This window comes from Convolutriloba macropyga, chromosome 6 (genome assembly GCF_964194025.1).
Source record: "Convolutriloba macropyga chromosome 6, txConMacr16.3, whole genome shotgun sequence".
Lineage (NCBI taxonomy): Eukaryota > Metazoa > Xenacoelomorpha > Acoela > Convolutidae > Convolutriloba > Convolutriloba macropyga.
Genome location: NC_134473.1, coordinates 35,916,920 through 35,944,664, shown reverse-complemented (window position 1 = coordinate 35,944,664; position 27,745 = coordinate 35,916,920). Strand labels below are relative to the sequence as shown.

The window sequence follows — 27,745 nt, the reverse complement described above, 5'->3', positions numbered from 1 at the left end:
ACCGATCAAGCCAATGTTCTCAGAGAGGTAGAACTAATAATAGAGGAACATTTCCATTTAACCGCCAGCCAAAAAAACTAAAAGCCACCCGTAATGCCCAAAAGTCGCGAACAGTCCCCCAAATCGCTAGCAGTCTAGTAAACTATTTAATCTTTACAATATAAACCCAAATATGAGATCATTCCTTCTCCCCAATGTTAAAATTAATTTTCATATTGGAATAAGCCGTCGCGCGCTAATTGACACCAGCGCTTGTGCCAACGTCATAAGCAACAGATTACTTCAAGAAATCACTGAAACTGACAAAAACGCAGTCAAATTAAAGCAACCAGATTGTACTTCATTCAAAATTGCTATAGGACAACTAGTCAGGATAGAGAAACAGGCTGAAATTAAATTTAAACTCGCTCACAGAGAGTTTGTGAAGACTTCCTCGTCCTTTCCTCAAAAAATTCGGTCATCCTTGGCAACCCCAGCTTTGTCAAGCATGATATTTCAATTAGCCCAAAACAAGCCCTTATTCAATTCTCCCGATCTGACTGTTAAAATTACTGAAATCAAGCCTGTAAACGAAAAACGACGAGCCGTAAGACATAAGAAGATTCCCATTTACACAAACAAAAATCACACAATACAGCCCAACGAGCAAATCTTCCTGGAATGCTATATGTCAGATAAAACCGATAAGCTTGAGATTAAAATGGAGTAATCACTCCTAATGAAATTCTCGAAAAAGAAACAGAAATTGCACTAACTTCTTCGCTAAGTATTTTTTTAATTATTATTATAGGTTTAGGCACGATTTAAATACTCAAAAGTGCTTCATTATAAAACAATCAGAATAAAAAAGTTTCCATTTTCTTCCTACAAGTAAGCTCATCTGGTATTAGCTTCAATTCAAATGGCAGTCTGTTCCATTCATGCGGAATTGCATGGCTGAAAGACCTTTTTCCGAAGTTAGTTTTAGTGACCAAAATTTGAAGGTTGTAAATATACTGGTTTCTTGTAATTTTATCATTGCGAGACACAAGAGAGCTAAGATACACTGGAACTCGTTGAGGATGATGAATTAGGCGATGACCAAAAAGTAAAATTTTGAACTGCAGACGTTTCTGCACAGGTAACCAATGTAGCTGCTTGATGAGTCTTGAAGTTGGTGTTCCGGTTGACAGTCGAAATATTAGCATGCATGCACAATTCATTATCCGTTGTAACTTCCCATGAAGTACAGCGAGTAATCCATAATAAAGTGAGTTGCAGTAGTCAAGCCGCGAAATAATCATAACTCTTACCAACTCTATTAGGACATCACTGTCAACTGTGTCTCTGATAGAATAGATCTTCCTTGGCACATAGTAGCACGCAGAAGTAACCGAGCTGATTTGCTTTGAAAATAAAAGTTTGTCATCCAAAAGGAAGCCAAGGAATTTCACATGATTCGAAAATTTGGAATCCATTGGGAGTTTTAGATCGGCCTTGAAAGAATTTTTCCGCACTACGTTCATAAACTGTCTTGCTGGTATTCAATTTCAGTTTGGCACCACAAAACCATTTCTGTAAGGTGCTAATAATCAGAGCAAACTTCTGAGTAACCGTTTCCTCATAGACAAAATAAATAACGGTATAATCCGCTTAGAAATGATAGTTTATTTGCAACTGTTTAAATATGAGCTCTAACGGCAGCAAATAAAAGGAGAAAAACAGGGGGCCTAAAACCGATCCTTGTGGTTCCCCAGTATTTATTTACTGTTCTGAAGACAACATATCTTTTATTATTACGGTCTGAGATCGATCTGTCAGATAGCTTTTTAGGAAAGACAAACATAACCTCAGAATCCAAGGCTTACATCAAGAATTGGTAAAAGTATATCATGATCCAGTGTATCAAAGGCTGCTGATAGATCGAGTGCAATGTAAAAAGTGCTCTTTTTTAGCTCTAAATTTAGTAACAGGTTGTTGGTGACTTTTAGTAGTGCGCTTTCTGTTAAATAAAACCTTCTATAGGCACTTTGAAACGGAGAAAACATGGCATTGCTCTCGATGTGATCGATAAGATGTACAAGAGCTGATCGTTTTAATAACTTCGATGTGTAATTGAGGTTTGATATTGGCCGATAGTTCGCAAAATCCTCACGATCAAGATTAACGTTTTTAATGTGGGGTTTAACAATTGCTTGTTTAAGAGCGTGGGGGAAAACTCCTTTTTCCAAAGTAAATTGATTACGTTTAATGCTACAGAAGACAATTCATTAGGAAAAGATTTTACAATCCTCGTCTGAATCCTATCTAGCGTTGATGTACTAGTCGTCGAAGCCCTAAGTAGCTTATTCAAGTCGCTCAGGGATAACAGAGTGAAGGCGCAAAACTTTTTTTGTCAACGGGAGGATCTCTGGACATTCAGATGCCTGAATTGATGCAAAAATACTCCCAACTTTTGAAATAACAAATTTTATTAAAATCTGTAGCAAGACTTTCCGTAATTTCACATTTTGGCAGTATCGGCTTGTCTTTAGCAAGTAGAGCTTTCAATAACGCTTCCTTTTGACGTGTACTTTTCCCGTGCAAGACATTGTTCATAAACAATGCCCTTTTTTCTAGAAACTTATTGAAATAAATTTTGGTAGTCGAATCAAAATACGCTTTCAAATCAACATGCCGGGGTTTTTCGATGTGATCGCTCACATTTCCTTTTCTTCCTCTTCAAGAATAACAATTCATCGTCATAAAACGGGCATTTATGGTCAAAGATGGTTTTAACCTTAAGCGGTAATTAACCTTAAGTGCTGACTTAACAGCGAGTTCAGATACAATTCAGGCCTAAACAATTTCCAGTTCCGGTAAAATATTTGTCGCTTGGGTTTGCTAGGTTTCCAATTTTTTATCGAAAAACAAATTAGGGAATGATCAGATTGAGTCAGAAAAGTGTTCGATATTACATTTATCCGAATTTCACCGAACGATATAACATGATCGAGAAGACCACCGGATTTGTGAGTTTGGCTTTTGACGTGCTGGATTAGAGCAAATTCTTCCATAAAAATGGCCGAAAGCCGTGAAGCATCATTGTTGACATTCAAGGAAGTGTTGAAATCGCCTAAGAGAAGAATTCTGTCGAAACGTAACTTTTTATCTTCCATAAATTTAGCAAAATTATCAATAAACAATTTGACACTTCCTGTAGGAAAGATACATGTACTGTAGGAAAGAATAATATATTGTACGTCTATGCGCTAAACGTGACTGAACACCCTATCACAATGAATAGTCCAACAGAGGTAGGCAGATTCTCAATTCTTTCAACCAAGCTTGCCGACCAATTGATTCAAATTGACCCACAATTAATAACGTTAGCAAAATAGAGAAACAAAGATGATTATTTTGCGGAATTGACTCAGCTTATCCAAGATTTTACCCAACACAAACCAGGCCAATTTAAGATATACCTCCACCAGAATATAGTAAACAATGGTTTCCGACACCAGAAACTAGCGAGGACCCAAGTAATTTGCCATTGTTACAACATGAAATTTGTGATCAAATTTTGAATTTCCAAAAGTTGGAGAAAGTTGATCCACGAAGTAACGAGGAAGACAGCAAATTCTTGTTCTATAAATTCAACGGGGAAAATTTGCCGTTAAATTGGAAGAAAATCGAAGAATGCGAGCACTTATTAAATGAATATCGTGACAGTTTCGCCAAAGACCGATTTGTCGGATACGATGCGGAACTGAAAATAAAGCTAACCCCAGAGCATGATTTACCCGTATATGTACAAGGACCACCAACCTCAATCCGTTTACGTGACGAACTGCATATTGAATTAGCATTGATGCATTACTATGGACTTATAACAACTTTGTCACAGTCTAAATACAGTAGTCCATTATTTGCTCATAGAAAAGAGTCAGGCAACTGCGAATTTTAATTGATTTGAGAAGAGTCAACCACCTACTTAAAAATGACTATCACAGCACAAACTTTCCATTCCCAAACATGGCCAATGCAACCAGTCATTTTGCAGGGAAGACATTGTTCACAAAGCTTGACTGCTCACAAGCTTATCATTGCATGTAGATAGATGGCGGACGACACCTCTCTTTACTTCCAATTTCTCAAGAATTTACGCGTACAAATGTTCAGCTCAAGGACGTAGCAAATCAGTCACTGGTTTTTGTTCATTCATTCGCCATTATCTAGACCCTTGTTTAGCAGCTGGTGTACGCACACAATTCATGGACGATATTGGGAGCGCAGTAACAGAATTTAGTCAGGTACTTCCTAGCCTAAGGAAAATTTTTGGTTGCATCCGGAGCTGCGGACTAAAATTCATCAGAAAAATTTGAAATAGCCTCACAGTCAATCAATTTTCTGGGCAGTACAATTACAAATGAAGGAATGTCCGCACAAGCAGAGAAAATCAGAAAGTTTTTGAAGATTACGATGCCAAGAACAACTAAACAGGTCAAAAAAGTACTTGGCTTCGCCCAGTTCTTCAGAAATTTTATACTATTTTTAGGCGAGAAGCATATACCATTTTATCAATTGTTACGTAAAGGAGTCGATTTTGAAGCGAAAGAAACACATTTCAAGGCATTAGAAACTGTGAAAAAGGATTTACTTGAAGCAACAGATGAGGCTCAGATTGCCTAAACCAGGCCTAAAATATGTCCTTCTCCCTGACGCAAGCTACTACGGAGCCGGATTTGTGCTCATGGTTGAAGACTACGTGACAGGACTACAGTCAAAGGAAAAGAAAGTCTATGCTCCAGTATCTTTTGGATCACAACTTTTCACGACAGCACAGCTGAAGTTTTCCAGTTATTACAAAGAATTCTTAGCACTTTATTTTGCATTACACCAAATTTCTCACTACATCTGGGCATCCAGCCATCCAGTTATTGTACTCACTGATAATAGGAGTTTAACGCATTTCGTTCAGTACCACAGGCAGAAATCAGTACACCCTCACCAGTTAATTCGCAAGAAAATTCACCCGAGCCAGCCTTTCAGATAGCCCCGAGAGTATTGCAACAATGGAAGAATTTCAGCATCCTGAAAGCCCCCCGGAGCCGCTGAGAGTGAGAGAATTATAGCAAATGACGAGGAGGATACAGAACAGCAATCGGGACCAAGTACTCGAAGCAATCAAAATAGAGTTAACTTTGCAAAAATGCGAATGAGAAAATTTAAATAATGGGAACCAGTAGCACGCTACGGTTCACGTTCACAAACGCCACGACAGCCCGCATCTCCCACAGAGCCGTCTATTTTAACAAAAGAACAAAAACATCAAATAATTGAAGTCATCACGAGGATCAGGCAGAGATCAAACTCCAGAGATACCAATGAGGCTCAACTGACTATAACAGTCGAGACCAAAGAGGCTCAACTGACGATAGCAGTCGAGTAACCCGACGCCAGTCAAAGAGCAAACAAACGACTTCAAACGTAAATGTGATTGAAATTGGACAAGAGTGAAATTTTTCCACCATAGAGGTAATATTCTCAACTCCAGAAGCTCTTTTGCACATTGCAAATCAGGTGATATCAAAATGGGTACAGGCCTTGCTTGGCAATTTGCCAATAACTACCCTGAAATGCTTCAAAGTCAAAAATTCGCGAACAAACCAATACGTTCCGTCTTCTCATTTTATGATACGACTTTAAAACGTTACATCTTCAACCTGGTCACGAAAGAGAACTACTCTGATAAACCTCATTATTATAACCTCTCAGTTGCTCTTCACACACTACAATTTGTCGTTTTAAAACACAACATACACTCAATAAATTTAGCAAAATTCGGATGTGGTCTCGATCAACTATCGGAAAAAAGTGTTTTACGACAAATTATTAAAAGTATTTTTGGATGATCCGTAAAAATTCACCTATACAAATATAACATGGCCACTAATTGATAATGTTCAGTGCCAATTAACCATTTGACGGGCACTATCAAGTCTTAAAGCGCAAAAATTTTTAAAATAACTGAAAAATGTAAAATGTGCACTTGGTTGATGTCCAATTCCCCCAGCAAAAATCAATTTTAGATGAAACAAAGTACATCCATAGCTTCTACATATGTTGCCAATGACGCTGAGGAACCAAAAGTGAGGGTAGCTTACGTAATAATGGAGAAAAATGAACTTTTTTCCTGAAATTGGTTCAAAATTGATACCACGGTGACCCTCAAAAAATGGCTAGGTTAGAGCCCCTAAAAAGGCCTCCAGATGCCCAGAAATATTTTTCTGGACTCCTAGGGATAAAAACTACGGTCCAGGTGCCCTAGGAACGAGTCGGAGGCCATTTGGCTAAGAGTACTGCAAACATGAATTCGTGGAAATCAGACCCCTGAAAAAGGGCTCAAAATCAACAAAAACACAGTTCGAAGAAAAGAGTTTTGACAGAAACTAACTATCTCACCATTGAGATTGGCTTCCGAACTAATGAATCAGACCAAAAAACGATACAATTGAGGAAGTCTTCCTAGTTTTATACAGTCGGAATGGCCAAAAAATTATTTCCGTTAAAAACTTAAAAAATTATATCCGTTAAAAATTTTATCCCCCCCGAAACAAAGAACAATCATATTCGCCTGTTTTATAGAGGAAAACACGGGTCTTGTCCTAACTTAGACATCTGTTGGCGGGATTTACCAATTTCTAACTAAGAATCGAATTATCTATGATATACTAGCTGCCGTCAGACCGCTAAAAACGGCTTAACTTTGTGAAACTTGTTAAGCACCAAACAAATCGTGTTTCTGATAGGATCAGCACGATCTACGTTCTGCTACAATTGCCGTCAACTGTCGATTAACCAATTTCAAATGTGCAATTGCACTAGACTTGGGTAGATACGCGATAAACTTCTATGCAAATACCGTTCGCATAAATACTTTTAAGAAACATGATAAATTCAATATCTCACCAACCTAAATAATGCAGTGACCTCTTATACAACATTTTCTCGTCCGATAGCTCCAGCACACTCTTTGACCAATCCCTTCTCTCGTCAGAACTCAGCTCTGTATACTTTGTAACTTTGTTGTTTGCAGATACTTCCTTTGAACGAAAATTTGGCTTCTTCTCAACTCTTGGTTTTATCTCACCCAAACTTTCCTTTAATGGATATCCACCGCCAAGGAGAATCTTTATATGAGTTGTGGCGTTACTTTCAGCTATAAATGGCGGAAGCTCCCCACCTTTGGGTGAGCCCTTGATAGAATTTCGTTAATCATTTATGTTAAGACGACGAAGAAGTTATAATTCAGAATATAATCTCATTTCCTGCACAATTTGACCTTTCATTACGTCTAAACAAAAATCATTTATCAGACGGCGACCTCGAATTGTTGTGTTATCCTTCTTAGCTAAAGCTTCATAACCGGTAACTACCGCCCAAACAGGTTTAGCTCGACTAAAAGTGGGCTCCGTAATAACAGCATGCAAGGCAAAACTGGGTTGTACTATTAAGTCTAGAGGTTCAGCGACATGAAAGTGGAGATGGTTTTCCATTCTAGATCTCTCCGTTTCTCGACGATCAGTTCCGTTAGTAAGAAAATTGTATAAAAGGTCAAAAGAAGTCAGATCGAATAAAGCTTCACCAGCATCAACATTCGTCGCTGTAATCCATAGTTTTGACCCAGAGATGAGTTTTGTAACTGACTCCCCACCCCATTTTATATGACCCAGAGTAAATCGTGCGCCTCTCGTAGCAATACTGGCAGTACTCATTACTTTAACAGCGGGATGTTCGAAGTTAACTTTTCCACGGGGTAGTTCAAAGGAGATGTCTGTGCATCGCCGTAACCGTAATCCACGCCAGAATTCCGAGCGATAATTACCCTTTCCTCCTCCAGAATAAAAGTTACAGGATCGTTAATCAGTCCACCATACCACTTGTCCATCAGCTCACGATTCCAAGCATAATGCTTTTTTCTGCGCTCAAACCACGTAAATAAAACGCCTCAGTTGGAAATTCATCAATGTCGCCTATTTCCCAGTCCTTTTTACATGGTAAACGTCTGATACCAATCTTTTCAAAGTCATTTTTCCGTCCCATGTTCAACAATTAAACGCATTTCTGAGAAAAGTCATCCATCTTTATCTGAAAATAACGACTTTATAAAGAAAATGAGAAATACAGAACTCACTATGGTTAACGTGCAACGATAAGCTAAATGAGCCTAAATTGAATAACAGATTTGCGCACAGACACGAAAACACACGTTAACTGAACAAAAACTATAGATAAACTATAGATACGCTATACAAGCGCTTTCTTAACACGTCAAGTCACGCTATGCTATAAACGCCATTCATTAGTAACTGCTCAAAGTGACTGACCTTTAGCGCAAAACATTTAAATGACTTCAGCTGTTAAACGGCAGACAAATATATGCTGACATCCTTACACACAACCTGAAAAAGTGCTAAGTTCAAGCAAAATATGAAGCAAATCAGTCATTTCTGAAAACTGCTGCTAAACTCCGAATCTTCACATGAATATCTCAATGACTTGATTTGATATCTTCAAATAAATCGAGGGAGATAGTTTCTACAATCAAAAACCACATTGGCTGCTTGTTACATAATCCCTGAAAACTCCCGCTGTACTTCAGACCTCATAATATGCTGATATGAATTGAAATCAGTAGAAACAGCAAGCCAATTAGGAGCACTGCCACTTCTGAACCTTGTTCAATAACCCCTTCCTTAAATATTCATTGAGGGATCACAGCTTTAGTCCAAACACCCAACTTGCTATAGAAAGTACCATTAGGACAACACCATAAATCTGAATTTAACACGGTAATATTTAAACACATGATCAGCCCCGTGTTTCTGGGAAATGGTGCCGTGAGAGCTTAATTATTTGCCCCCTCCCCCTGGCTCAGGTTGAGCTTTGCCTCAACCCGTGCAGCTGGGAGAAACTATGTTTATTTACAAATCAACATCACCAAAATTTGAAATCAGCATATAAAATGCTAGTTTAAGTATTTACCATAAAATGAACATCAACTCAGTATGGTAATGTCAACAATTCAGACAAATATTATTAGAACAACACTGTAGGTCTCTATTGAACGTCACTTGGTTTGAATTTCGACTTACAGTGCACTTTACTTTTCTCACGATGAAAACACTAATTTGTTCATTTCTGTCTGTTTTCTTCTTAGTTTCTGGAATTATTAACGAAGAGACACCCCGCAATTATGACGCTCTTACTGAATTATCTATCACAAGGAATTGCAGATTTTGCTTGCAGAAAAGTTTTAACGTGCAATTCTTAGTTCCCTTCCCGCAATACGATTTTGTTATGAAAAAACAAATTGAAGATATGCTGGAAAAACTACCAATAATGTGGACACAACCGTCAACCATATGCCCAGTCATTTTCTCAGAGTCATTTAACTCATCGATTGAAACTTTCAATCTAAATTGGATGCTCTCAAAAATCACGAATGCAACAAAAGCAGCAGAAAACGAAGTTAATGATATGCGTAACGTAACCGCAACTTTTCTAAGTCCTGAAGAAGAAAGCGCACAAAGAAACAGACAAAAAAGTGCAGCAGTAGCCGCAGCAGTTGCTGGCATAGTACTATTTTGATCTCTCAGAGTATCGATGGTTAGTTGAGAAGGATGCGGAATAACTGGATTGCTTGGAAAATGCCAAAAATACGGACGCAAAAATGCAGAGAATATCGCAAGACTTAACGATTACGCATCCGTTCATACTAAGTATGTACTCGAACTTCAGTCAGCGAGCAATGAAAAATTCTTTCTTATCTTGAATTAAATGGCTTCAGTTTCCGAAATCCAGCAGGAAATCCTAGAGAACCAAAATAAAAACTGGAAAGTAGTACAAGATCTATTCGAATATTTTCGAGAAAAATTTCCACTTATTACGAAATTATGCACAAAGGTTCTTCTCAAATCATCAATTGAATTTCAATTTTAATACTGTACCTTCATAGTTATCAATTTTATACGCAGACATCAAAAGTTACCGTTCAGCTTTATATGCCTATTGTATAAATTTGCTAAACTCCATACCCATCTGGTTAGTTAAATGATTACCATTGTCTGTAGTACCCCGCGAATCATTATTAGCTGTCTGAGATTCAGTTCATAATAACAAGAATCATTCAACAGATCGTTTGTCATTGGCAATACCTATGAAAGATCTCACGTCATATTATGATGCCAAACTTGTTTACGAAATTGCCCCCGTTGAACAAGGATTACTTTAGCAATTCCTCTAGCATCCCGTCAAACTTCATTTTACGTCTGTAGTGCGCACGTCATCCCAATGCACCAACAGGATCCTAAAGAAGCCCTTCAATGAATCATCGAAGGTCCATACTTGGCAATTTCGCAGGATTCCATGGAGACTACATTGACGCAACAACAGCTCGATAACTGTCTAGGATCTTCAACTTACCATATATGTCACGAAACTACGGAAAATCATCTAGCACATCGTCTTGTTTGGCAACACTCAACTCAGAAAAGGTATTGCTTCCAACTCCTGAAACCGCCAGAAACCTTGGCTACTGGATTTGGTTAATCTAAGTGGAGAGAATACAATTTGAACGATTCCTTGTTGCCGTATTTACCATAAAATGAACATCAACTTAAGATGGTAATGTCAACAATTGAGACAAATATTATTAGAACAACACAGTGGGTCTCTATTGAACGTGACTTCGTTTGATTTTCGACTTACAGTACACTTTACTTTTCTCACGATGAAAACACTAATTTGTTCATTTCTTTCATGAGCGCAATACCATTTACGTGGAGAGAATACAATTTGAACGATGCCTCGTTGCCGACCAGTGAAGAGAAGGATCTCGTCTTTGCATAATAACTCTCCGATGCGCAATCCAATTGATCAGCAAAAACATTAAAATCCGACCGGACCTCTCGAGTTGCCAGACAATTCCAGCCACTCGAATCGATGTTAATTTTGCTGACCCTCTTCAACACTTGATTTCATCGTTACCTAAAATTGAGAAACTTCCATACTTTACGTCGAAAACATATGCTAATATTGAATTTTTTCAACAATTGAGAGTAGAAATGATCAGTACAACTGATACTCTTAAACAAGCCGATTTAGACAAAATAGCAGCCCTTTGGTCCACAAAAAGCAACTCCTGAAGCCGTCCCTTGTCGATAAGTTAGAATCTTATGTTCCAATAAAGGTTTCCCTTTCTCTGACTATTACAGTCTTCAGATTCTATTTATATATCTTTTTCATAAGATCAAATTTTTCCAACGATTAACCCCCAATTTTATGAAACTCTCCGATGGAAAAATCCCTCTCAAACCAGTAGTTTCGGTTGCAAACAGTCAGTTGGCCAAGATACAGTCCCTTGACCACAAAATGAAAAATTTAATATCGTTGGAAAAACAAACATTGATAACAATATAGATACACGTCTATTAAAAATCGAGGAAGAAATTCAATACCTTGACAATAAAAATGATCTCTTGAAACAAAAGCCCCATTCGCCGATCAGACGAATTAAATCGAAAATTTCCTTGCGCTCCAATCGAGTGGATCCCGAATTTCTCCAACTGTGTATACTCTCAAAATATATCTAAATTTTTTATTAAACGTGGGTAGTGTAACGTCCTAAAGTACGTTCCTTATAATAATGGATATATTTTCCCCCTCTTTTTCACTGATCGCCTTATTTAGTGCTATATTTGCTAGAATCTCAAGGCCATAAATAGACTTCATTTTTCTGCCTTATCAAGATGAGAAAATGTATATTTACTTTATTAATATCATAACTTTCTCAAGTATATTTATATAAACCACCTAATTATCTTTTGGTATTTGGTTTACCCAAAACGCAGGAATTTGTGATAGCGCTAACCTGTATTTATATTTACACTGTACTTTTTACTATGTTCATCTTATTTGCCCGGCACGTGCCAGCACGCGCCAGAAGTTCTATTTATCTTGAGTTAATCTTGATGTATTTGTATAAGTGATTACTCAAATGTAAATACGGCCCTCAGGTCTTAAAAAGTATTAATCAGAGCTACACAACCAAAATTGTCAAGTTGAAATTCAGCAGTCAAATAATTCAGTCTTAGATTGGAATGTTTTTCTTCAGTGACAGAACTTATAGCTGTCGGCCCTGCTCCGATGCAAAATTGAAACCACTCAGGCCTGGAACAATTAAACACGCGCAAAGAATAATTTACGCGACAAAAGCTATGCTACTAAGTAGTTAATTATATTAGCGAGAACAAACTCAATACAATAATATAGCCAGACAAAGGCATATTACGAGAATTCTGTATTATGATAACCTTAATTTTAAAATTCGCCCGACGTAAATCAATTGTTTATTGTCGGATTACTTATTGTCGAAAATGAGCGGTCCAATTGTTTTCGAGACGTAAGCAAAGAGAGTTTTGTCCCCCATTTCTGTTATTCTCGAAGCCTCTTCTGTTGTCCCCATTCTGTTATTTAATCTTTGAAATGAGACTTCGTTTTTTTTGTATAAAACATTGGCTATTTGCTTCAAAAAGGTGCGCATGTTTTTTTTCCATTTCAGTAACAGGTCTCATCGACATTCTAGAGCGAGTATTGGTTTTTTACTTCGCAAAATTTGTTTATAAATTCTTATTGCGAGAATCATGCCTTTTGTCATTCTAATTTGAGTAAATTAAATTTTCGGACTCTTTTCAACCTTGTTTGGTATCTTGTAATAAAAGTTCAATGTTTTTGCTTGGTCCCATCATTTAATGTCGGTCTCATAGGACAAAATCTTGTTGTGGAGAATGTTTTTTGATCGGCGCGGTGGCTCTGCTGGCCAGAAGTTGCTGCTCAACCATTGCATTCTGAGTTTTAACAAAATTTAAACGTCATTGTGCGAGTCATTTATGTCAGTCATTTTACCAGCCTGTAATTGTGTGAACAGCAATATTTTGTTGTTTTCTAGTTTGTTTTGCTGATTGTGGAAGTACAGATGGGAGCAAAAATTGATGTTTATACTTTTCAGGTGTAGAGACAGCTCATGTAGATGTTAAAGAGCATTGGCGATATTACAGCGCCTTGGGGGACACTGTTTGGGTTTTCTCCACTTTGATCTCTTATTGCTGTATTCTACGTAGGAAAACCTGCTCTTTTAATGGATTTTCTGTAGTCATTTTGGAACAGTTTTTCTAAGAACACACTGCAATAAAGTAAAAATAATTGGCAGAATAAAAAGTGCGCTCAAAAGCATTCGCCGACAAAGGGTCCATACTCTAGGCACCTCTCCACCAAAGATAGCATAGGAAGAACAGACCCTGCCACGTCTGGCGCGTATCCCATTGGCACACCTGAGAACTGGATACTGCACACTGCTGAACTTTTACTTGAGTAGGATTTGTAGTAATGTTAATAGCCGCTGTCCCGAAGGGGATTCTAAAAGTGGGTACCTCTAACCTGCGGACCCCATGTCACACACCATGACGTAGACGAAGAAAGGTTGCCGCACCACAAACAAGTTGTGGATAGGCAGTCACACTACTAATGTATCTAGTTTTAGCAAGTTTTTGCAATAAGCACCGATATCCCACCAAAATTACCTGCGAATTGCATCTCTATCTGACAGCTACAACAACAACAACTTCTACACACTCTAATTAATTCTCTATCGAATTTTGTGCCATTTTTAATGGTCCTGCGGACTTTTCAAAATTTGCTTTATTGAAAAACGGCACAAAAACGACATTTGAATGGACGCTTAACTAAGATCATTACGTTACATTTTTTTAACCAAGAAAGTGACAAAACTAATATCAATGCAAATTGATAACAGCAATTTGAACAAAATTAAATTCAGCTGTAAGTTTGGTTTATAGCTAATTTGAATTCTTCATCAGTGTGCTGATAAAACTTGTTATTCTTGAGATTAGAACACAGGTCAACAAAAACAACAGTTACTGGCAAGTCACCAAAAATTCACTGTTCAGACTGGAACCAAAATGAAAAAAGTTTTTTGAGGAAGTTCAAAAACCATTAGCTATCAAATAGACACAATCAGAAGTTTCACCTATGCCTTTGTAGACAGCCAACTGTACTTGTCACTTAACATCCTACGTAATAATACGCTATATGAAAGAAGTTAAGTCAAAACTGAAAAATAAACCAAAATTTTACGAAATCAAATAAATGGCGTCAATTAGCAATCAACTGAAATCAAAATCTAGTTTTATATTTATGTATAGATATACATATAGATAGATATACATATTATTTCAGATACACACATTTATATATTATAAACCTTGATGCCAACAGACCAATTCAAACAATAGAATCTCCCTCTCTGCTCATTTAGAAAACAGAAATCAGAACAATACTCTATTCTGTTTTAAACTGCACTAAGTGTTCTGAAACTTAATTTTGACTTAATTTCTTGTCTTACTTAGCTTTTTTTCTGGTTTTCATTTTTTTCCAATCGCAAAGGTCTAATTTCTGGTAGTCTGTCGGCTATGTTTCATTTTGAGCGTAAAGTTGGTAGGTAAAATTAATGAAGGTCGCATTTGGTATAGTTCTCTTCTCATTTATCGTTTCACGCATTTCAACTGCTTAACTAAAATTTGGATTCCTTAAACGTTATTTCATGGCTGAAGCATTTCTTATTAACCCTTAATTGACGTTTTTGCTTAATTTCCTTTAACCTTACTGTTTTAGCTGTTTTGGAAAGCAGCGGCTTGTTCTCGGCAGACTATAGAGACAAGACAACAAATCTGCGAAATAAGTACTACCCTATCGAAATGGATCCCTCCATCAGCCAAGCTGAGAAGGAGGAGTTAATGATAAAATGGTATGTCTTGAGGGAATTGTGAACGAAGTTCTGATTTTCATAAGCATATGTGAATCAACTTGATTGTGTTTGCAGTGATATTGGTTTGTAAAGGTTATCAAAAGGCGGAATTAACCGTTAAAATTGAAAAATAACCTTATAAACGTGTAAGAATAACCATTGTAGATGATGTTCCGTACCGGGGAAAAAGAATGAGTTCCGTCGAGTGCAGAAAATTCAATGGGGTCGAGCAAGTGTAAGTGTAGAATTTGGGAAATCCTACTTTTATCACAAAAGTCGCAATTCAAAGTGATAGAACTTGAATTTCAAAAATCGGTTTCCTACAAATTGTTATTAAGACTGTTGGCTTGCAATTCAAAGCCATTTGGCAAATCAGATATTTGTGGAACAAAAAGGGTAGATCTTAGAAGTTGAATGGGTGCAATATTGATTTTCTGAGGGGGAATGAATTTATGAAAGTTAGTGATCATCCGGTTTCTAACTCAGCATTTTCAAACTTAGTAGGGTGTTAGTGCATACCGTGGGGCAAGTTTCTTTTGTTGCCACTTTTGGGATTCTGTTCTATAGATACCGTGGGGGACTTTAAACTTCCAAATAAGGCTAATTTTCTTTAGCTGAGTGGTTGACCGATTTATTCATTGATGGCGTCATAAGTCTGATACTTCTCTTGTTGAGATGGTTGAATTGACTTGATAAAACCAGAAAACCGGTTTGCGCGATTGGAAATCAGAACACCGGAGGACCGCTGATAGATCAAGCGACTTAATTGCGAGCTATTTGGAGTACTTCTTGTGATGCTGTGATGGAGAATAGTAGCTCTTTAGTTGTGAATTTGGTTACAAAGTAAAGTTTTGAACCATCTTTTATAATAAAACTGGTTGAATTTTGATTTAATTTTTTGATCTTTACATTTCTTGTTTTTTCATTTGATGTTTTTGATTACTCGAATCAATTCACAATTCCATCTAGAGTTTCATACAGCTGACAAGAGCAGCGTGGGGACAAAATAACCCTCCAGTAGAAGTCTGAGAGCCACGAGAACACCCCCTTAAATTTGGGCGCTAGTCGGTAACCAGTTATTCAGCCTAAGCAAAGCACAAAATTCTATAGTGGCGCTTCTGGGTGGGCTCTCGAGACTTCCTTTAGTTGTAGTTGGACTTTGCAAGTGCGAACAAAAAGAGTGAAGGAGATTGACTTGTGCGATGACGAGTGAAGAAGAAAGATAAACACGAGGACAGGGTCAAGTTGGAGCTTGGCGGAGAGGGAGAGAGTGAAAGCGAGTGTGCAGAGCAGTTTTCAGTTGAGTTGGAGTTCGACTTTTGGTATTGTTTTCGCTAAGCTTTTTATGAGACTAGAAGATTGGGAGGGTAAGATTTGACTGAGTCAAGAGCGTAAGTTGCGTGAGGCTGAGTGTGTGCAGAGAACTGAATCGAGTATCGGCTTTCCTTGTGAAGGTTGTTTAAGGGCCTTGGCCGAGATCAAGAGACTTGTGAGGCAAGGTAGAGAAAAGGGAGAAATAGAGGTAGTCTAAAGAGAGGATGAGTGAGAGCAAGTTATTCAAGACTGTCCTTGTTAGTAATTGGTTGTTCTCGAGGAGTTCAGAGTATCAATAGCTTGAAACAGGAAGTTGGTAATCTGGTTTTTGGCAAGTGACAGTAGTGAGTGTAAGGTTTATGAGTATAGAGTATATATAGAGAGAGAGATTTTCCACAGGTTTAATCTTTCCTTCAAACTGGAGGAGCACGAGTTAGAGAGTTTGACTCTGAGGCAGAGAACAAGGAGAAGTTTGGAAAGCAGGCCAGTGTTGGTTCAACAGCAGCAGGACGCTAGCGTAGAGTGGCAAAGCAGATTAAGTCAGATTAGAGGAACAGTAGTTACTGATAATAGTGGAGGAACGGGGCTCAGCAGAAGTGAGAGGCAAAGTGATCTTCTCAGACAGAGAAGACTGTTAGACAGAGTAGAGACAGTTAGAGCTGAGGAATACAGCAAAAAAATGGAGGAAAAAAGAGATACATAATTTTTTTTTTAGGAAACATGGATTGGAGTGCGTTCCCATTTGTAGAGTATTTTCTGTCGGAAAGGTTTCCGAAATGGGAGGACTTGAGGATGTACTACCTCGACGTTGTAGTCGTGTTGCAAATGAGTGAGGATCAAGCTATGGCGTCGATGCTTTGTCTATTGAGAGCATGGGCTTTGCAAGCGGTTTTGGTTTTGCTTTTCAGATTCTGGTTGTCGGAAACTGGCGAAGTGGTAATGTCGTAATGACATCATTGAGAAGAGGCTATCTCTAGGTAGGGAAGAAAACTGTGATCGTATGGACAGTATGTAGGGGAAAAAATATAGTGGAAGCAAAATTGGAAAGTGAGAATGGTCAAGCGGAAGGCAAGATAAAAACTCCTTAAGCGAGAACTCGGAGAAAAATTTTGAGCTTAGTGAAGTTGGTTCGGAATTACTGAGAACAGGATGGAGTAACCAAGATGAAGCAATGAGGAACTTCCAGAAAATGATAGATTTGCTACAATTGAGAGGAGCAAACAGGTTGATATTGGATGTTGGGAGAAGTAAACAGGGAAGAGCAGGTAGGTAATAAGTATCGGTACGATCAAAGAACCGGACAGGAAATACTTGTGATCCCTAGTGATTAGCTCGAGACAAATATTGCTTCTACCAAGTTCGAAAAGAAGTCATTTGAAAGTTTTGATGAAGAAGCGTGTCGAGGAAAAGAAAATGTTTGTAATAGCTTTGATCAATGCAAAAAGAATTGGGGGATAGAGAGTTACAGTCACAAGTTGAAAAAGAAGAGGAGGAAAGGCAGCGCCATGAGACGCTGACGCAGATTGATAGAGAGTAAAAAACAGAGCAGACTACAGGAGGAGAATTGGGAAAATTTTCTTGTCAAAGTTGGAGAAAGTAGTCACACCTGAGGGATTCGGTTACTATGTAGACCGTTCAGCAGCAAACGATACAGAAGATGACCCCATGATTGATTTGGACTATGAGGGCAGTGAGGATGAGGAAACTGAGCTTGCTCCTGAGTTTTTTTGATGCACTCAAGAGTTTTCGTCTCTAGTAGGAGGCGGTGAAATTGATATGAGAGAGTTAGACTCTATTCATAGAATTTTTATGGAATGCCTAGCGGAGGACAATCTTAATGCGAATTTGATTGAAGATATTGGCACAGTAACTGATGAGGTCCTATGTATAGTTGAGAAATGGTGTTTCGTACCTAGTAGAGATGAAGAGGAGTCTTTTCGAAATGTAAATAGTCAAAAGGAAAAGTAATAGTTCGGCTTGTCCCACAAGCGTTAGTTCTGGAGCCTGGCGATGTATAGACTCACAAACAGAAAGGATTGGGGATATTTCTAGACGGGTTGGTTGCAGTTACAACCCGGTTTACTTAAATTGGAAACGGCCAAAACTGTGTGCAGTTAATAATCCACTGTTGGATCTTAAAGTTGGAGAATTTGAGTCGGTGGAGAAAATTAGTACACGGGCAGCTGTTCATTTTGAAAGTAGCAGAGGCATAGTGCACAGACTCCGAGTTAAAGATGGCCAAGATAGGTCTCAATTATTTTCGAGGGGTTATGAAGCATATCTGTACTGGGATACAGCAAGAGTCTTTGAATTGGGCGGAACAGGAACGTCAAGTGCTGACTGGGAAGAGGTCTTTGACAATTGCACTTCACTTAAAGAACAAGAGCTATTCGAGGCGATGTCGGGATTTTCCGAAGGGGCTATGCCTTGGGTGACAGTACGGTGTTTACGATACCAAGATCAACGAAGAAAACAGGTTTTTTTGATTTGCAAGCCTAGCGCGTTGGAACACAAAACGTCAGCAATCAGGAAGGAATTGGAAGTTGGGCAAGCTTTGCTAGATGTTTTTAAGCGTAGAGAGCACTACGGCTTTAAACGAGTTTGAAACAGCTAATTTTAAGACAAAGGTCTAAGTATTAGACAGAGCGTGTGATGCCATTGTGATGTGGGAGGCTACATCGGTTTGTCCTCGAGTTGAAACAGCATTAGCGTTGGCTAATATGTTGACACAATTTTCAAAGCTATAACGAAGTAGTAGAGACTTAGTCAAGTTCATCTTGGAGAAGGAGGAAGCAGGGATGTCACCGATAGGCAAAGGCGTGTAGAGTCTTGCGATCATTTGTCAGTTTTCAGGACATCGGTTGGAAAGGTTTTGAGTTGGTTAGAGTTTTTGCTTGTTTTAATGTTGGGTATCATGAAAAGATTTTGGAAGTTGGAAAGAGGCAATGATTCACAGACCTTAGTAGTAAAACCGAAAAACCGGAATCAGCAGGACCAAATTTTAGGATGTTCATTGGTAGAAACAAACGAACTTAGACAAGAACCAGGTTTAAAGAAGCTCAAGCAAATGTTGATGAAATACTTCTCGAGGTCTGAAAAATGTTCATTAGTTCCAGAGAGTTTGATTGACACATCAAACTTTTCTCTGTCTAGTGAGAGTATGCAGGGATGTGAATGTGGGCTCAAACAATCAAGCAGTTTGGGAGGTAGTTATCAGAGGCTTCGGTTAAGATTGAGGCTTGAAGCGGCTCACGGGGTAGTTTTAGCAATCCAGATAACCCCTCTGCTTAAAATGTCCTCAGGAAGAGGAAGATGTTTGCAGTTCAGCAAACGGCGATGTGTGAGTTTTGGTTGAAGGTATACAAGGAGGTACTTGAGGAAGTTTGAGAGGTTGAATGAAACAAGCAGAAACATGTTGAACTAGGCAAAGGCAAGGAACTCGCCAGTACTGACGAATTGATCGACGATGCAGTTGTGGAAGAGGTTCAACTAGACTTGACAACTGGTATGCTGTGTGTGATCACAGCCGAGGAGTTGGACTTTCGTTTTACTCTTGACAGTGAGGCTGGAGGTTCCTTGGAACAATCAGAAACTATTAATGGCATGATCTCAGATAGAGTGGAGGACAGATATGCGGACCGCCAATTGAATACAGGAGTCGAGTGAGCAGAGGAATTTCATATAATTAATGAGGGAGATATACGGCAGAGCAATGTGTGGATTGTTGAAAGAGATATTGATGACCTGTGATTTCGAATGGGAGCGGCGTTTAACTTTATTAATCCTGTCAAAGGCCCTCAAAAAGAATGTTACCCCTTTTCTTTGGGGTCTTCAAGCTATTTTAGAATCAGAAGCGAGGAGGTTGATTAAATGCCTATTGTGTGTTCCACACCTGTTGATAGCAGAAGTGATGTAGTCTCCAACAGAAGGGTGCAGACTCAGTCAGTAGTTGAATTGCATTATGTGTTGATGGGATCAATGGGCGATGTCCACAGTAGAAGGGAGGAGTTCTTTCAGAGAGGATTCTGTTTCAACGGTCTTCGGGACTCGATGTCACAAGGGACAATGTGGCTTCATACAATTCGAAATGAGAGATGGACCGGGCTGAAGTTAATGAGGAGATGGTGCTGGAGAAGCAGAACTTCAGATGTGAGGTGGCGGTCAAGTGAGGAGATGGGAGGACATCCATGCAAGCATTGAAGGAAGAAAGATTTTGAGAAAGTACAGTCGGTTTCATAATCTTCAGCACGATAGCTTCCTATTTTAGTATCTAATCTTTGGTTTCAAATTATTTACTGTGTCTAATCATTGGTCGTTGAAGTGCTAGAGTTAGTCCGAAATATTAGTTAATGGTGTTAAGTTTGTTTATGTGGCGAAATAATTGCTTGATATTGTTATCCAAACTATAACTGGCAGAAGATGCGTGGAGTGTCAATGGTTAAACACAGGAACTTGGTTTATGAATATTAGGTAGAACTCAATATTTGCATAGTTTATAATATGAACCTCGTGATACGCCTAAATAGGGGAATTGAAACTATGCAATTGAATGGATAGTTACTATATTCAAAAAGAATTTTTGGTGAGATGGCCGGGGTAAAAGATTAAAAGATTCGATCATTCAACTAACCAGTTATGGTGCAGATAAGAGGTAACAGAAAGTTGTATTGAGTTCCTTTTTTGTTAGTTGTTATATGTGTTGTATCTATAAACAGACACAAGTTTTTAATTTGCGTAATCCTTCTAGTAGTTTTAGCCATATTTGTTCATTTGAATTCAATTGCTATAATTTTGATAAACGTTCTAGAGTTAAACGTTGATATACTATTAATGCTCATTTGTAGTTAGCGATGGTTCACAATTTGGTCTACTAGGCCTGGCTTAAGTGAATAAGTCTGCTATGATGTGTTGTTGAGCTAATAAAGAAAAAGTAAGTTCTGCATGAAGCAAACCTACTGATAAGGGAGACTAGATGTATCAACAAGACAAGCAGAAAAATTTTAAGATTACGTTTGGTTAAGATTTAGGTCAGATGCCAGTTTTAGCAATTATTCGGTAGAATAGTAGTCTAGAAGGGAGGCGTGTAGAATTTGGGTAATCCTACTTTTATCACAAAACTGTCGCAATTGAAAGTCATAGAACTTGAATTTCGAAAATTGGTTTCCTACAAATTGTTAGTAAGATTGTTGGCTTGCAATTTGGCAAATGTAAGATTTGGCATATCAGACATTACTGGAAGAAAAAGGGTAGATCTTAGAAGTTGAATGGGTGCAATATTGATTCTCCGAGGAAGACCGAATTTATAAAAGTTAGTTATCATTCGGTATTCAACTCAGCGTGTTCAAATTTGGTAGGGAGTTCTTGTGTACCGTGGGGCACGTTTGTCTGTTGTTACTTTTGGGAACCTGTTTTATTGATACCGTGGGGGACTTTAAACTTAAAATAAGGCTAGTTTTTGAGCGATTAATTAATTGGTAGCGTCATATGTCTGATACTGCTTTTGTTTTAGTTTGAATAGCTTGAGTCGAAGTCAGCAATGTATAAAAAGGCGTTCAGGTCATTCACTTGTCGATTTGAAGTCATAACAAACTTTAACGTAGGAAAGGCATAATTAATGTGGTCCATAATGCGAAGTGAAGATTCTTTTTGCTTAGTTACTAAGGAGTAGAGCAACAACATTAACAAAACAATACCATAATAACAGCTGTAGCTTAGGAGTTGACCTGTACAGAAGTTTTGATAACAAAAACATTGTTGAGAGTTGAATTGACTTTGTAAAATCAGAACACCGGCTTGCGCGATTGGAAATCAGAACACCGGAGAATCGCAGTTAGATCAAGCGGCTTAATTGAGAGCTATTTGGAGTACTTCTTGTGCTGTTGTGATAGAGATTAGTAGCTCTTTAGTTGTGAATTGGGTTACAAAGTTGAAGTTGTGAACCATCTTTTATAATATAACTCTGGTTGAATTTCGATTGAATTTTGTAATCTTTTACATTTCTTGCTTATTCATTTGAGGTTATTTGATTACTCGAATGAATTCACTATTTCAACTAGAGTTTCATGCAGCCGACAAGAGCAGCGTGGGGACAAAAGAACCCTCCAATAGAAGTCTGAGAGCCATCAAAACACCGCTTACAATTTGTTGAGTTTTGGGTGCTAGTCGGTACCCAGCTAGTCAGCCTAAGCAAAGTACAAAATTCTACAGTAAGATTTTATCATTGATATGTATTAGTGGGAAAGGTACTTATGCAACGCTCATCTGTTTGAATTTGTTTCAATTCACCAGAAAACGATCTGGATTTCACATCCAAGGAAGTTAATATGGCGTGAGGATGCTTACCATCTACTCCTATAGATCGACCTCGCCATAAGTTACTGTAAGGCTCGATTGAATATATAGGCAGTCGGGTTCTTATTGCACAAATGTGTTTCTGGTTACTACGAAGAGGTTTTCGACGTAGAAAAAATTAATTACTAGCAGAAGTTAGCTTGCCATAATATCAATAATTAAGATCAATGCTATTTTTCTAGCGCTTAATTTTGCCCTTCTGGCGGTTGTCTAATTTGAAACTGCAAAGTACAACAAAAGTATAGATTTGGTTTTACGCAGGTGTCGCTGATTTTCTGGGAGCTTATTTAAAATGCAAATTTAACCCCGTGAATCCATGCCGTTTACCTGTAGGAAGTGCGACTTCACATCACTATTTGGTTTATAATTTCTCTATAACTTTTGTTTATTCTTTAAGCGAGGCGCTGAACGTTATTGTTTTGTTACAGGTGGTCGACAGCGCATAAGCTTCTGCTACAGGAGGAGATAAAGAAAGCTGACATCCAATCAGTTGTCAAAGAGAGCTCAGTCAAATTCAGGTTGGCAAAAGAAAGCTTTCAAGCTCTTTCCTTTCCATCCCGAAGAATAGTGAAATCTACTTCTGGTATTTGTCAATTGATAATTGCTCTTGAACGAAGTTCATAGCAATTATTGTAAACTTGTGTGTCCTTTTTATGCAAAATTTTTACTTGACAATTTTGACTTTTCGAGTGACTTTTACGCCCTTGACTTTTTGCGTTTCGCGTGATCTAAAATTCTCTCTCAATCACAATTTCAAGCAGCTGAACTCAATTGGCGGCAATTTAATATAAAAAGTCAATTGAAAAGTGCGCCGAAACTGGTGTCATTTTTTACTTTAAATCTTAATAGTGATATATGTTAACCTCTAATGTAGTTATTTGAAGCCCACTATAGAACTTCTTAGTCTCATTTAGGCTCCCCCTTCCTCCCTCCCCCCCCCCCGACTGAAGCAGGCTCCCACTAGTCGTTCGACAGCAATTGTTCCGACGTTTAGTCGGTTATGTTTATAATAGTGTTTATATATATTTATATATATATATATATATATATATATATTTATTTTTTTAATTTATTTATTTATTCATTTATATATTTATTTATTTATTTATTTATTTATTTGTTTTTATTTTATTAATTGATTTATTGATTATAGCTGCGAAGCTGTAAGCTGAGCGTAGCTATATTGCGGTGCTCTTGGTTTTTTACGACTCGAAGAGGAGTATTGGTTTTCTTAAGGTTTTTTTTTACCGGAAGTACTATTCGTTCAAACGATGTTTTGATCTAAAAGCGAAAGCGAGTAAAAGTGTTTTGAGCGAGAGAAGTTTTTTTGATCATGCGCTGCGTTTAGTGAATGACTTTTTGACATTGAAAAGTAGTTTTTGACTGAATGGCATATATAGATAACCGTTTTTAGCCGTTTTTTCGTCTAAGTGGCCTAGTTTTTTTTGCTTGTTATTTGTTTTTTTTTGTAGAAATAATTTTTAATCGATGATATGTTGAAATGTAAACCCCGGAAATTGATAGCACAGTATTTTGCATAGCCTGAAATTGCGTTTCAAATGCGAAATTGGCACATATTTCTTGATTTTTTAGTTAATTTTTGGCTTTTTTTCTATTAATTTCTTCATTTTTGGATCTTTTAGCTGTTTTTTTGTCAAAAATCAGTTAATATGGCAACTTCCCCTTTATAATTCATATACTCAATGCCTCTTTCTACCTCGTTGTAATTTTGTTTCATAAAATTGTACATTTGCTAATCCGATTTTCGTAGTTTTTTGCCAATTTTTTTTTTCAGTTTTTTGTTTGTATTTTGCTTTTAATTACTAGAAATAGTATTTTGGGGAAAATGAGGGACTTTAATTTCGTTTCAATAAAAATTCAATCTTTTTTTGGTGTTATGTTTTTGAAAAAACAGATACATTTTTTTCATAAATGCAGTCTTAAATATTTTTTGACCACTTTTTTGCAAAATGTTTCATTGTTTCGTATGTCTGAATTCTGCTTTTTTTTTGTTTTATTCTGTTCAGCAAGTTGGATTTTTGTCTCGAATGACTCGTTGTCTTTTCTATGTCTCGAATGCTGATCAATGAAATGTACTCGTTTTTCTTGATTTTTTAAATTTGACTTTTAACTTTCAAAAATCAAGAATTGGTCTTTTTGTTACGGTTTTCCTAAGATTGTGTCCATATTCTTCTCATTCTCGTTTGTGTAATTCTAGTTTTGTCCTGGCACCCACTTTTGTATTCGTTATATTGATTTTTTCAGTTGTTTAAAAATTGAATAAATTCAGCTTTTTCTTGGATCTTGGTTTCTTCGGTTTGCAATTGATTTAATTCAAAAGAAGGCAGTACTGGGAGTTTGCTAGAAAGTCTTTTCCAACATTTCGCCTTATTACTATTCAATGCATTTTTCTTCCGGGCTTGGTATTGTTTTTAGACGATTGTTTGCCTTTGAATATTATTCTGTTGCTGTTGTTTTTCTATGATTAATTTAATTTTTGAATTAGTATGAAATCATGTTGTCTAGCATATATACAACAAGGATGAATCATGTATTATTTTTGTCTCAATTGCCGTGATTAGAAATCTAATTGTAGTGGTTCTCTGATTCTTAAGTTTGAGCTCTTTTTTGAATAATTTTGACTTTCCTGTCTTTTTTGAAAAGTTTTTATCTGCCGTTTGCTTTCGCGATCTTTTTGAGATTAGAATCATTAATTATCTGAGGGCAATTGATGGCCCTGTCAGCTTTGTCAGGCTATCAGTTTTTTGACCATCCTAAAAATTTCAGACTTTTTTAACGTTACCAAACGTTTTCAATAATAAAATTTTGCTGCATTTTCTTTCTTGGTGACAGTGGTTTAAATTTCACCGATTTTTAGATCAGACCCGCGGAGGTAATGAGTTAATGGTTCAATACAAAAGGTAATAGCTTCAGCTTTTTGTGAAGTTTTGGTGCTTCGAGTCGCTTCCGGAAATCTTCCGGCTATGTTTTTTGTTTCGTCGTCTGACGCTCTTTTTTCGTTTTACATTTGTTCACACAGCAAAGCTGAAAAGGTCAAATTTTCTGAATGACTTCTTCCTCTCACTAACGGCATTTGCGCGCTTGACGTCATTTCTCACTCGCTTTAGCGGAAGTTTTTAGGTTATTTGCGTGATTAGATTTTGATCATACGTGACTTACCTCACTCAATAAAATGACTTTTGCGCTTTAAAACTTAAGTTTAATTCGAATTTGTTTAAGGTCATAGGAACTCATATGTGCAGTAAAGGTCCCTAATAAGAGGCTTCTGTGGAATGAATTTGAACAAGCTTTATTAATTTATCGTTGAATGTTTTTTACCTAGCTTTTTGAGTGGCGTCGTTTTTATTTATAGATCTGTATCTGTTTCTATCTCTATTATATTGCAGGCATGTCTATTCTTTCGCAGCTATTCCGGCAATCGGCCGGCTATGTTTTATTTATTTATTTATTTATTTTTTTATTTATTTGTTTCTTTATTTATTTATTTATTTATTTATTTATTTATATAATTTTTCTCAAATCATTGATTTCGGAAAGATAGCATTTCAAATGCTTTACATTAGAGACAATGCATCGTATTCAAGTTTTTTTGGATTATGATTGTTTTAGTTATCTGTTCTTTTGTCTTTACGAGTCTCAATAATGAATGATCTGAAATACTCTCTAATTAGGCATAATTGGATGTATTTAATGATTTAGGTTTATATCTAATAGTTCAATTGGCTTCGACACCGTTTGTTACAATTTTTTTAAACTTTTGATTGTTGCCAGCTTTTGTTGCTATTTTTTTAACCTGCTCCTCCGATTGTTTTCATGAAAGTTGATGCAATCTCTCTCATCAATGATATTGCAATAGATTTGGAAGAATGCAAGTTTTAGTTGCTTGTTCATTGAATTTGATGCCCCTTTTTTTTCAATGACATTAGTATAAATTGTTTTCACCAAATGTTGTTTGTGTTGTCATTAATAGCCGCCGTCAGCCTCTCAAACGGCTAATATTTTTTAATTATTTTTTTAATTATTTTAATTATTTTTTTTTAATTATCCTTTTTTCAATTCGCTTTACCTTTTGATCATAGATTCTAATTTCTTTCACGCATAGAATTATGCAATGTAGTGAATACGGTCAATATCAAAAGAGCAAAATCAAAAGAAACGGGATTAGCCGATAGAGCCCAGTCATTATGTCATAGTGCATTAGGTTATCAAAGTTCATTAGAGGGATTGCTAGCTGATATTAGTATCAAGCTTTTTACCCTTCAGTTTAGAAGCTGAGGTAAGTATAGGTTTAGAATGTAACTGAAACTGCACACTGAATTAGAATAATTTTTGAAATTTTTTTGTCTATTTGAATCGTTCTTTTTCTGTTTCAATCCCGATGTGCGTCTAGCGCGTCAACGGCGGCTATTTTCCGGCAATCTCCCGGCTATGTTTTTAACCTGTCTTCAGTGGTTTTCTATGCAGTTGGTTTTTGCTGTCCAAACTAGCATCGTGTTAAAGTCTTCTAAAGACGTTTTTAAGAATAATAACTTCAATAAAACTATTTTTCTGGAAGAAGGGAAATAAATTTGTTTTATCGTTTTTGTTAGATTTTAATCATACGTGACTTACCTCACTAAATATAATGACTTTACACTTTAAAAGTTAAGGTTTATTTGATATAGTGTAAGGGCAAAGGAACTCATATATGTAATAATTGTCACTAATGAAAGGGCGTCTGCGGAGTGATTTTTTAAAAGACCGATTAATTTATCGCTGAATGTTTTCGATAGCTTTTGCAGCTTATATCTGTATCTGTTTCTATCTCTATTACACTGGACGCTAGTTTATTTCGTTCGCAGCTAGGCTGTGTTTAAAAAATTCCTATGAAATTCCCGGCTGTGTTAAAAAATTTTCTATGAAACTTGTCTCTGAAAGACTTGAAATTTTTGGTCTTTGAAGTAAATTTGATACTTGGGCTCTAACCTGCCTGACGATTAAATACACTATACGGGTCTATATATATATATACACTCAAAATAAGGATAAATTCAGGTTTCTTTTAAGAATGATTTGACTTGTCTTGCAGTGATTTTTGTCGTTAGTTTTTTTACTGCCTGTTTGCATTTTTTCTGAAACACCGTTTACTGTTCGTTTTCATACCAAAGTAGTGTCTAATTTGTTGAATTACTTCAATTGCACCATTAGTGTTAGTTTGATTCACCAATAGTATTA

At 37.1% G+C, this 27,745-nt stretch overlaps 1 protein-coding gene across 1 annotated transcript in view; it reads left to right on the top strand.

Moving 5' to 3' along the window:
- Positions 1-27,745, top strand: part of LOC142341644 (7-methylguanosine phosphate-specific 5'-nucleotidase-like) — a 54,032-nt gene that overhangs the window by 7,610 nt on the left and 18,677 nt on the right. Inside the window, exons 3-4 of the mRNA XM_075392756.1 lie at positions 14,713-14,845; positions 22,939-23,028. Of these exons, the coding sequence (XP_075248871.1) occupies positions 14,713-14,845; positions 22,939-23,028 (223 nt within the window). The remainder of the gene's footprint in view (positions 1-14,712; positions 14,846-22,938; positions 23,029-27,745) is intronic.